This window comes from Podarcis gaigeae (assembly GCF_964106915.1).
Source record: "Podarcis gaigeae genome assembly, chromosome: 9".
In the NCBI taxonomy this organism is placed as follows: Eukaryota; Metazoa; Chordata; class Lepidosauria; order Squamata; family Lacertidae; genus Podarcis; species Podarcis gaigeae.
Window position 1 is genome coordinate 21,309,888 of NC_139685.1, and position 11,760 is coordinate 21,321,647.

The following is an 11,760-nucleotide window of genomic DNA, read 5'->3' on the forward strand; positions in this document are numbered from 1 at the left end:
GAACAACTGGGGAAGAAGCAAAGTGCCATAATTATTATTGTGAGTACTCTCATGCTCACACATTCAGAGTTTGACTTAGCATTATAGGTTAACTGGACAAGTACCATAAGTTGGTGGCCAGGGCCTTTTTGGTGGTGGCCTCTAAGCTTTGAAACCCCATCTTCTCAATACTGTGTGGCATGTGTGGGAGTGCGCCCTTTTTAAGCAGGCACATATTATCTTCATTTATGGTCAGAGTTTGAATGATAAGTTTTAATGCTAGGTTATTGTTTTATTATGTTCTTGTATTGTGTTTTCCCCCATTTGTTTTTATTTTTAATTGTTCCCTACTTAAAAAATAATTTTGCTTGAAAATGATATATAAATAGCCCAAATAAATATAATAAATACTGTAAATCTGTCAATCGCCAGATCTGACTGGCTGTATGGCAATGTTGTGATGTTTCTATACTGGCTTTGCGATCTGTATCAGGTAGCAAGAAAGAAGGAGATGCTGTTTCCTAGGCAACCCAATTTAGTTTCTATTGACTTTTTACCTAGTGAACACCTGAAATTAATCTCTAGCTTTGCTAACATAATGAATACTATGTTAATCTTTACTTACCTTTGTTCTCTGCCTCTCAAGGGATCTCTGTGTTCCGATTAGTGCTATAGGCAGATCTTTAAAATGGCAGAATCAGCCTTTTGTGTTTGTTTGTTCTAGTAGCCCTTCGTGCAACCTGTAAATCTGTTTATCACCCAGCAGAGGCTAATCTAATTAGGTCTGCACAACAACTGCTGGAATCCATTTTAAGACTGTTTCAGTTTGCAGAATTGTGGCTTTAACATCATGCCATCTTTTTGTTCATCCTTCTGGTTAGACTAACATGTAGGAAAATGAACAGTTTTGGAAAACTCAAAAGCTAGTTGACTGTGTTGGGACTTTTTGTAAGGTCCTAATAAAGGTATTGTCCTATTGTAGATTTTGGGCATTTTTCTATGGACCAGCATAATTTCCCTCCCTCCCTCCCTCCCTCCCTCTGAACAATGTTAGCCACATAGGAAAAAGTGCATGAACAAAGAGAGAGAAGTGTACAAAGGAACATATTGGGAGTTAATGTAGATTTCTTGAGAACAGTTTTATTATTGCCTGGGAAATGTTTGGGGATGTTCTGTTTTGAGTGACCTGCAAGGGAAGGGAAGGCTTCAGTGGTCAAATCACCACCACCATCATCATTTTAATTGTATGCCGGGTATACAAACAAGCATGTTCCTTGTATTTGAAAGAATTGGTCTTTTGGTATATAGAACCCATGGGGCGGGTATCCTTTGAATCCAATTCCCCCCAATTCTTTAAAGTCAGGGATGAGAACCCTGTTGGATTCCAGCTTCCATCAGTCACACCAGCCAGCATGACCAATGGCCAGAGATTATGAGAATTGTGGTCAACAACATCTGAAAGGCCACAGGTTCCCCATCTCTGCTTTAAAAAGAGAGACAATCATAAATCCATTGCTATTCAGTAATCATTGAGGGACAGTCTACCTAGCCCAGGCTTCCTCAACCTCAGCCCTCTAGATGTTTTGAGACAATTTCCATAATCCCTGACCACTGGTCCTGCTAGCTAGGGATCATGGGAGTTGTAGGTCTGAGGTTGAGGAAGCCTGGGCTAGATAGACTGCCCCTCAGTGATCTAGCCTTGTCCCCCACCACCATGGACTTTAAAAGTATAGACAGTTGTTGTTTTTTTTTACATCAAAGCTGTGTTATTTTGAATTTGTTGATTTCTTTATGTGGAGCTTTTGTGTATCTAAGGTATCTAGAACCTGTGGCTAAGGTAGAGGCTCAGTTACAATTGAAGAACAGGGAACCTTATTGCTCCAAGTCAAATCAGACCTAAAGACTAATTGATCCTCATTTGGCTCCTCATCATGGTTCTAGAGGGCTTATTTGTAATTAGTGTCTTATTTTGGGAGATGTGGTTGGATGCATTTTATCTGTTTTTACTGGCTCATAAAACACATGGAAAGATAGAACTTCCTACTGTGAATTTTCTTTACTGGGTCATGTTCAGATTTCATTTTACAGTGGAGTAAATGTTGAATTATTCCATTCTGTTTTATGGTTTTGCTTAATATTACTGTTCTAGTATGACGGCGATAAAATTAAATCTGCTTGCCTTACTTCCTTTCTCTTGCATCCAGTTGTTAGGTAAAGGTAAAAGATCCCTGGACTGTCAAGTCCAGTCAAAGGCAACTATGGGGTTGCGGCACTCACCTTGCTTTCAGGCTGAGGGAGCCGGCGTTTGTCCACAGACAGCTTTCTGGGTCATGTGGGTCATAAACTGCTTCTGGCGCAACGTAAACGTGACTGAAACCAGAGCACACAGAAATGCCGTTTACCTTCTTGCCATAGCAGTACCTATTTATCTACTTGCACTGGCGTGTTTTTCAAACTGCTAGGTTGGCAGGAGCTGGGACAGAGCAACGGGAGCTCACTTCATTGTGGGGATTCAAACCGCCAATCTTCCAATTGGCAAGCCCAAGAGGCTCAGTGGCTTAGACCACAGCGCCTCCCGCGTCCCTGTCCAGTTGTTAAGTGGTACTGTGCCTACAGGAGAAGACAGATTTCACAGTCTCTTGTGCTCCATTCTTCCCTCCCACCCTTTATAGCCATTTTCATACATTTCCTAGCACTTCATACAGCTGCTAGTGTAGAACGTTTTGTCTGTGCTAATGAACTATCATAGATGGTACAAATATTCTTCATTTTCAGTATATATTTGTGGCTCCCATATGATAAGTGCAAATACTAATAATAAAATACAGTGGTACCTCAGGTTAAGAACTTAATTCGTTCTGGAGGTCTGTTCTTAACCTGAAACTGTTCTTAATCTGATGCAACGTGTATATGATGGATCTCTTCTACCTCCACTGTTTGACTCTGAATGCCAGCATCTGGGAATCACAATTGCTTTTACACACAGTCCTGCATGGTGACAACCACAGGCATCTTGTTTGCCATTGCGAGAACAGGATACTGGATTGGACAGGCCTTTGACCTGATGCAGCAGTCTCCTGTTATTTCCAAAATCCAAAAAAGTGTGTGATGCTTTTTTAATGAGCCAATAAAAGTGTGTGATGCTTTTTTAATGAGCCATTAATGAGGAAAATTAGCTAATTTAAATTAGTTTGTAAGTTTTCTTGCTTGAATTAAACTAATAGTTTATTATTATTATTATTATTATTATTATTATTATTATTATTATTATTACAGTGCACTAACCAGACTTGGTGGGACGCGGGTGGCGCTGTGGGTTAAACCACAGAGCCTAGGACTTGCCGATCAGAAGGTCAGCAGTTCGAATCCCCGCAACAGGGTGAGCTCCTGTTGCTTGGTCCCTGCTCCTGCCAACCTAGCAGTTTGAAAGCACATCAAAGTGCAAGTAGATAAATAGGTACCGCTCTGGCGGGAAGGTAAAGGGCGTTTCCGTGTGCTGCTCTGGTTCGCCAGAAGCGGCTTAGTCATGCTGGCCACATGACCCGGAAGCTGGACGCCGGCTCCCTCGGCCAATAAAGCGAGATGAGCGCCGCAACCCCAGAGTTGTCCGCGACTGGACCTAATGGTCAGGGGTCCCTTTACCTTTTTTAACCAGACTTGAAAATTATTTTGGTGTTGGTTAAAATGGGAAATATGTTAATCTAAACTGGAGCATCTGAGAGTGAGAAAAAGTCTGGAATTTTACTACTGTACCCTGAAAGGGAGGAAACATGCTCACTTTACCTTTCTGCCATATTTTGTCTCTTGTTGATTTTCCTAAATTTTACTTTAAAAGTAAGCCTCCATCTCCTATTGTTCCAGGCATGTGCTTATAGTAAATACATATTCTAAATCTCAAAAGCTAGAGCCCAAAATAATTATATTGGGAGGCACAGGTTAAATCCGTGTCCAGGGCAGCTGTGTACCAGCTCCATCTGGTACGCAGGCTGAGACCCTATCTGCCTGTGGATTGCCTCGCCAGAGTGGTGCATGCTCTGGTTATCTCCCGCTTGGACTACTGCAATGTGCTCTACGTGGGGCTACCTTTGAAGGTGACTCGGAAACTACAACTAATCCAGAACGCAGCAGCCAGACTGGTGACTGGGAGCGGCCACCGAGACCATATGACACCGGTCTTGAAAGACCTACATTGGTTCCCAGTACGTTTCCAAGCACAATTCAAATTGTTGGTGCTGACCTTTAAAGCCCTAAACGGCCTCAGTCCAGTATACCTGAAGGAGTGTCTCCACCCCCATCATTCTACCCGGACACTGAGGTCCAGCACCGAGGGCCTTCTGGCGGTTCCCTCACTGCGAGAAGCCAAGTTACAGGGAACCAGGCAGAGGGCCTTCTCGGTAGTGGCGCCCTCCCTGTGGAACGCCCTCCCACCAGATGTCAAAGAGAACAACAACTACCACACTTTTAGAAGACATCTGAAGGCAGCCCTGTTTAGGGAAGCTTTTAATGTTTGATGTATCACAGTATTTTAACATTCTTTTGGAAGCCTCCCAGAGTGGCTGGGGAAGCCCAGCCAGATGGGCGGGGTTTAAGTAATATATTATTATTATTATTATTATTATTATTATTATTATTAATTATTATATAAAATACTGAGATTTCTACAGCATTTTTAAAAGGCTATCCCTAGATATCTCACATTCTGAATTAAGAGATACAGAACAACATGAATGCAGTCTACCTATCTATTGGCCTTTGGGGTGATTTGCTTTTCAATGTATTTATGCAAATATGGTATTTTAAGGCTGTTAGTTTCCTGCAACAAGAAGTCCAGAATTTTAACTGGGTCCAGTTTCAGTGGCCACCAAGTTACTCACGTCTGTATTTAATAATAATAATAATAATAATAATAATAATAATAATAATAATAATAAAATGCTTCATTTATTGAAGAAAATACACCATAGGATCTTTCTCAGCATACTTGTAAAAAGGGAGAAACCTACATCCTCACACTTGTTTTTATTTTCTTATGCCAGACAGTACAACTGAAGTCTTCACAAACATATATGTGACCAGCTTTGGACCAGTTTCAGATACAGACATGGTGAGTTCCCCAAAGCGAAATAAATTTTGGCATGAAATTATTTTGTTAAAAATATATACCCCCCAACCATTTTACAGAAATTTCACAAGGAACCAGTATGCTAAATTGTATTACTGTATTATCTTGATGATGGCCAGGAACTTCCAAGGCACAGCTATGAAATCTGAGTATCAGAGAAGCACTCCAGACTTCAGGGCTAGTTGCCATGCCATATCAAACAAAGCTCGATGAAGATGAGGAACTTTGATTGGCCAACCTCATTTTCAGTTGTAACCTCATTTTCAGTTGTGGTATAAAGTGAATGAGTCTGCAGATGGACTATCTGGTGGGGATGTTGGAGAGAACGGGTGTGCTGGAATTTATCAGCCAGTGTTGTTGACTTCAGGCTTCTAGTTTTATGAAAATGAGAATCAGCCACTGAGCATGGCAGCTTCCCATTCCAATAATAGACTGGCTGTAACTTCAATCACTGGCAATATATATTGTGTACTGTGTACTGTGAACTCGCAATATATATTGGTGAGCTGCTGAGGAACATTTAGTGAGATCTCTCAGCCTCCAAGAATGAACCATTTGGAGGCACCATTCTCTAAATGCATATATTGGGGCTAGAACACAAACGGTCTGATTCTAATAAAAAAAGATAACATAGTTTAGCTATAAAGGGTGTTTACAGGCATATGAGGCTTATGTGCTTGAAGAGGTGAATTCATTGATTGTGGGAGGGGAAGAGGGAAAAAATACCATTTCTGAAAGAGTCACTCAAAAGAAGATTAGTAATGACATTTTGACTTTTCAGGAAGCACATGGTACACAAATGTGTGACACACACATGGTGTGTTACCGATTCATTTCCGTACAGGTAAAACTAAGCAACCATTTTTACCACATCGGGGTGAGATATCAGTCCAAGGTAAAGGTCCAAGATATCAAACTAGCACTTACACATTTGTTTCCGGTAGTAATTACTCTTTCAACCTTGGAGAGCAAAACTCAAGCCTGACCCAGTGTCAGACTCACAGAATCCAATTACAGCAGCATTTTCTGTCAGGCACGGCTGAAGACTGAAGACCCTGCAGGCAGCTTAGGACATGCCTTTTAAGTAATCTACAATCTGGCAGTTTGAGAAGGTTGCCATCCTGGAGTCCATGAGACTTTGAGCTCCTCTCATAAGGATCACATGGAAGCTGATCTTAATATCATGCGGTGTCAAAGAAAGAATCAAATGTTCTGCTAGAGAAAACCATGGGCAGCAGGCAGTGTACTTGATCAACGCAAGAAGAGGCCATTATGGGCAAGAATAAAATATTTGGAGTTGTAACTAACAGCTTATTTTGAAGGGCTTTAATGTGAAGTCAGAATGCTTCTCTTGGTGGGATGAAGAGTGTGACAGTTTTACCAAGGAAGGGTAAATGATATGCAAAGTAGCTTACCAGGATCAGAATAAAAAACAAGAAATGGCCTCATTAATTTGTTGACTAGGAAGCTTCATTACATGATGACATTTGCTTTTCAACCAGGAAGTACATACTTCTACCATCTACCGAAAAGTAATTAATCATTCTAGTCTGTAGACCAAAGTTAGAAACACCACAGATCCATGCATAATTGCTATAGAGAAGTGTGCAATACAAATATAATACAGTAGTAAGCAACTGCAAGAGCCCATAAAAACTACTACGCTGATGACATGTTGTTATGAATTTCATTATTAGAAACCTCAGCAATAAATAGACTGTTGAGATTCATAGTTTTACTGAAGCAGCTGTTTGATAGAAGATAGTGAGATCAGGGCATTGGCTCCCTTAATCACAGTGCTCCCTTTGTTAAACAAAAAATACAAACGACTCAACTTAGCCAATGTTACATCTAATGCAACTCTTGTCACCAGTTGTCGCTGAATTTGTCACATGTTTTGATTTCAGTCAAAATGGGTTCTTCACTAACATGAACACAGATTATTGATGTATCATGTTGAGCTCCTTTTTATTACACCAGTGCTGCTCGTTTCGCCTGACAAGTGTTAAACGATATGCCATTTGAATTTGTCCAGGGCATTTCTCATTAGTGGAAGGGCTCTTGTTACACTTCTCAAATCCCTGCTGAAGTAACATACACTTCAAGAAGACAACTGGCTATAGAGCATATGTGGTTTATGCATAATGATTAAGTATAGCAGTTACTCAAGTGAATAGCAAAATTTTATCCATATGACACAAAGCGTTACATCTTACTTTAGCAGACGCATTATTTTATTGATATTGGTCACTGTGGGCCTGATTTGCCATTGCGGCACATGTTAAGTGTGAAACACATTTTTTTTAAAAAAAAATCTAGTGAGGTGGGTGGAGAATTCACTTGGCAGCATTTCGCACTTGCTTTGCTTGGGTGTAAATGAGAACATAAGACACACAGCAATGGATAACAGAATCCTAGTTAGCATTTACAGAAATGATTGTTCTCCAGAGAGCACTTATGGAAATGAAAATCTGTGCCTCAAAATGACAGCCACAGTCATTAGCTGTAGGTCTCAGTAGTCAGCTATATAAAAGTGGTTAAAGTGTTTACTAATGCCAAGGGCCGACATTAACTCGAAAACGTGAAAGTTACTTTCCACTTTTTAAAAATAAAAATGTTGGCAATGTTGAATAGCCAGCTTCCAGATAATTCTGTGCAGGGACAAGCCTGAAATAATATACCCCATACTTTAAAAGGGGAAATTAATGAGAGATCTTCTGAGCAGGATTGCTTTTGGTGTGCAGTGACACAGAAATACCGTGTTCAGCTTCTCAGTATAGTTTGGAAAATAAACATTTATTTGGAAACGAGATGCAATTAGTTTTAATTTTTGCTTCTTTTTATTTTTCAAAGGAAGTTTTTTAAAAAGACAAAAACAAAACCTCTTCGTTTTATAGCATAAGATTATTATTTTGGCATTGTCTTTCCTTGGTTTTCTGACTATCCATTGTTCAGAGCCACCTCATATGCATTTAGTGGTGGAAACACAAGATTGAAACCCCTACTCACAAAGCTCCCATGTTGGCTCCAGTCAAGTCCCTATCTGTCAGCCAGACATGGAATCAAAGAATTGTAGAGTTGGGAAGGGGTCACTAGGGTCATCTTATCCAACCCCCTGCAAGGCAGGAATCTTTCACCCAATATGGTGCTTGAACCCATGATGCTGAGATTAAGGAGTCTCATTCTCTACCAGTTGAGCTATTTACCTCAGAGGTTGTTGCTGTACACCACTTTAATGAAGTGTGAGCCTAATACATAAATAGAAGCGGGAAAACTGGTAAGCTACCGATGAAGCTATGATAAACAAGGCCATGTTTCCCCCTATTTGAATTACTTCTATTGTGGGATGTAATCCACTGAGAGCAGTCAAGTACAACATTCCTTGTTTTCCTAGAGTGGGCATGCAAGGGAATGTTTGGCAAGGTTTACCAGGGGTTGGCAAGATTTACCTCGCCTGGGCCAGTTCACTCCAGCGGAGATCCCCCTGTGGGCCGGATTGTGTACGTGCCCACGATTTCCGGCATATGCGCAGACATGATTTTTTCCAGAACCGCAGAAGTGAGTCCCCCGCCACGCTGCGCTGGTTTAGTACAGTGCGAGGGGACTCGCCGGGCAGGCAGCTCAGTTTGGGGGCAGCTTGTGGGCCGGTTAAACAATCCCCGTGGCCGCTTGTGGCCCATGGGCCTTAGGTTGCCTACCCATGGTCCAGCCAGTCGAAACGGTTCCTCTTGGCCTGGAGCATCCTTCCTTGCATGTGACTAGTGGGAGGGCTTGACCTTTCCAGACCTGGTAAAAGGCCAAGGCATGCTACCACTCTCTCCCCTTTTCCATCTTCTTTTCATCCTGCAAACTTCCAGCCAAGCGGTCCCTCAGGCCATCTCCCTTATGGGGTAAACCTGTTTTTATACGTTTGTAACTTTAAACCTTAAGCCTGCCTTCAGGGATCATGCTGTGCTCTGCCTAATCATTGCTTATGAATAAGACTGTGGTGTCTTTATCCTTTTAGGAGGGATTCAAGGGGTCTTTCCAGGACAAGCCAGATTGAATTGTGTATTGTCTCAAGAAACTCACACGAGTTTGCAACTCGTTTTCTGCTGTGTAAAGGGGAATGCACTCTGCTAAGTAAAGGAACTTGCTAGCGCAAGTTAGGAAGGATATTAATAAACAATATATCCTCTCCTTCCACCCTGAACATTCCCACATCTACAACTGTTTAGAGTCCTGAAGAAAATGCCTATCATTATGATGGTTGGAGGCAACAGAGAAGTTCAGGGGAAACTCTCTCCCCATCCCTCCATCCTAGATGTGGCAATTTTTGACTTGGATTGCAACTTGCAACCTTTGTCTATTGAACTCAAGAGAGAACCACAGAGAAACCAGCCCATCACTCTAGTCTTGCTAATTCATCTCCTCCTTATCCTCCTCTGGATTCTCATTTCTTGAATACAGTAAAATGGGGCAAAGTGATGAAAGAAATCCAGAATCTGGCATGTAGACACATGCTTACTTATGTTTTTAAGCTAATCCTAAAACAATATATGGGGCGGGAAAGGAAAATGGAGACAAGGAATTGGAGCGAAGGCTTTGGCTTCACCATGTTGCTTCTCTTCCTTCCTCCTGTGCAGATTGCATAGGACATGGGCAGCTTGTGTTTCCTGACATCTACCACATGAACAGGGGGAGTATGGGTGCTACATGTTTTTCAGAGACAGAAATGAGATAACGTAAGTCAGATATTTTTCTGTGCTTGTAAAGATGACCGCAAGTGGGATTTGAACTCTACCAAGCTCTTGAAGGCAAAAGAAATAGAATCTTCAAAAGTTACTACTGTCTCCTGTGGAATCCTCAGTTTTCAATTTTGCCTTCAATAAAGCGGTTCCTTTTTACCTCTCTGAGATTTCATTTGTTGGTTCAGGCTTGTAGTTTTATTTTCTTTGTTTCCTCTCTCTGTTTTTGTGTGTTTGGGTTTTTTTTTTTTGTGTGCTGCCTCCTTCTGTTTCTGAAAAATAGAAAAGAAGAGTAGTGTTTTTCTCCTTCCCTTCCCTCCTGCCAGCCATTTTCCTTAGCCCTGAATTCCATTCTCATTTTGTCTCTGTGACCCAATATTTCTCTGTCTCCATGGCAGGACCAGCTGTTTTTACCTCAGCCTTAAGATCCTTATCTGTGTGCGGGCATTTCATTTCCATATTCCATTTTCTCCAACCCCATTTGTTCTCAGTTACTGCCACACAACGTGGTGAAAGCTCTCAAGAAGTCTTCCATTCCCTGCAAACAGCATTTGTGGGCCTCTCAGCTCTCTTGGTGCTAGCTAGCTTCAACTTCAGCCCCTGTGCAGGAAAAAAAAAGGCAGACATAGTAATTTCCACTAATTCCTGCCTCCCTTGCATCAAAAAGCAACTGTGGAAGCCTCACAAGGCCCTGGTTCTTGGAGTGCCTTTAAATAGCTTTCCCCCCTCCATTTTGAGTGCCAGACAAGGCTTCTTAGTGGTGTCTTCACTGTCCAGGCTGAATTTATACAAGCTGGGAGGTGGAGGCAGCAGCAGTGGGGTGAGAGCAGAGTTCTGTATGTCTGGATCCTAAACCCAAGTCCAAGATGGTGAAGTTGCCTGCCTTAGTCCCTAAGGTTATTGAATCTGAACTGGATACACCTCTCCAACACAACCGTGGCTAATGCAACGATCATTAAAGGTTGGAGCAACAAGTCATGGATCAGTTGCAAGGATAAATTGCTGCTTGTTGATGCACTGGTGACAGGATCAGCCCATCACATACTTCATCCTAAGGACTTGGATGCACAACAGAGCAGGAACTGGATTTGGGTCTCAAGTGAGTGCATGCGGGAGTCGGTGGTGTGGGTAACTTCTTCTGCCCCCATATTTGCCAAAGCTTCTCTCTTGAGACTGGAGGACCTGCTGGATGAGGCTAACCCATAGCTCAATACTCTCTTAAGCTTTAAAAGTTGGCAGCATTTATTTCAGATGTGATTCAGTTTTCAGGTTGCTTATTGGTGGCAAGTGACTTGGTAAGGAGAGTTCTCTGGTTGTGCCACTGGGAGGTGGTTGTTCTCTTCTGCTCCAGTTCAGCTATGAAAATCTATGGCGGCGGGGGGGGGGGTAATGCTCTTAAGAGCTGCTGCACTCCAGGATGTGCTTGTGGAATCAAAGGATGAAAATAAGGCCTTGCCCTCAAGCCCATAAGGAGGATGACAAGTGCTCCTTTCAGATCCTACCAGTCCTACCAGATCCTCCAACAATCCTACCAGGCCCTTTGATTTCTCAGACTCAACAGAAGTGGAAGAGAAGTTTGGTCCTCCTATTGCTCCTGGAATAAAGCTCTCAGGGGAACTGGAAGCCAGCAACAAGAAACATTCCTTAGATTTCGTTCATTCAACTAGTTCAGAAGATACAAGCATCAGTTCTGAAACCAGCCTATAGGAGGTCTTCTCTCCCTTCATTTTTACAGATGTCAGGCCATCATGTCAGACCTTTGGGTCCTGGAGACCATCGAACAGGGTTTTCATCTGGAATTGACATTCCTACCCCCCTCACAAAGGGGGATTTCTGTGCATGTAACAATATGACCTCCAGGCCTCACCTTGTTATATAGTTTTTTTCTTCCTGTCTGAGTTTTTTGACCTACGCATGGTCCAGTCTGTCTGA

The 11,760-nt window shown here is 42.1% G+C and overlaps 1 protein-coding gene and 1 long non-coding RNA gene across 5 annotated transcripts in view; one reads left to right on the forward strand and one right to left on the reverse strand.

Annotated features, from left to right (window-relative positions):
* Positions 1-11,760, forward strand: part of GABRA2 (gamma-aminobutyric acid type A receptor subunit alpha2) — a 69,483-nt gene that overhangs the window by 22,398 nt on the left and 35,325 nt on the right. For all 4 annotated transcript variants that reach the window (XM_083755035.1, XM_083755036.1, XM_083755037.1 and 1 more), the window contains one exon: positions 5,016-5,083. In XM_083755035.1, coding sequence (XP_083611161.1) covers positions 5,016-5,083 — 68 coding nt within the window. The remainder of the gene's footprint in view (positions 1-5,015; positions 5,084-11,760) is intronic.
* On the reverse strand, positions 9,521-11,713 carry LOC310852185. Its single transcript, XR_014568018.1, has 3 exons — positions 11,696-11,713; positions 10,243-10,428; positions 9,521-10,100 (listed from the first exon to the last, which is right to left on the reverse strand). It is a non-coding gene; the product is annotated as an uncharacterized lncRNA (long non-coding RNA).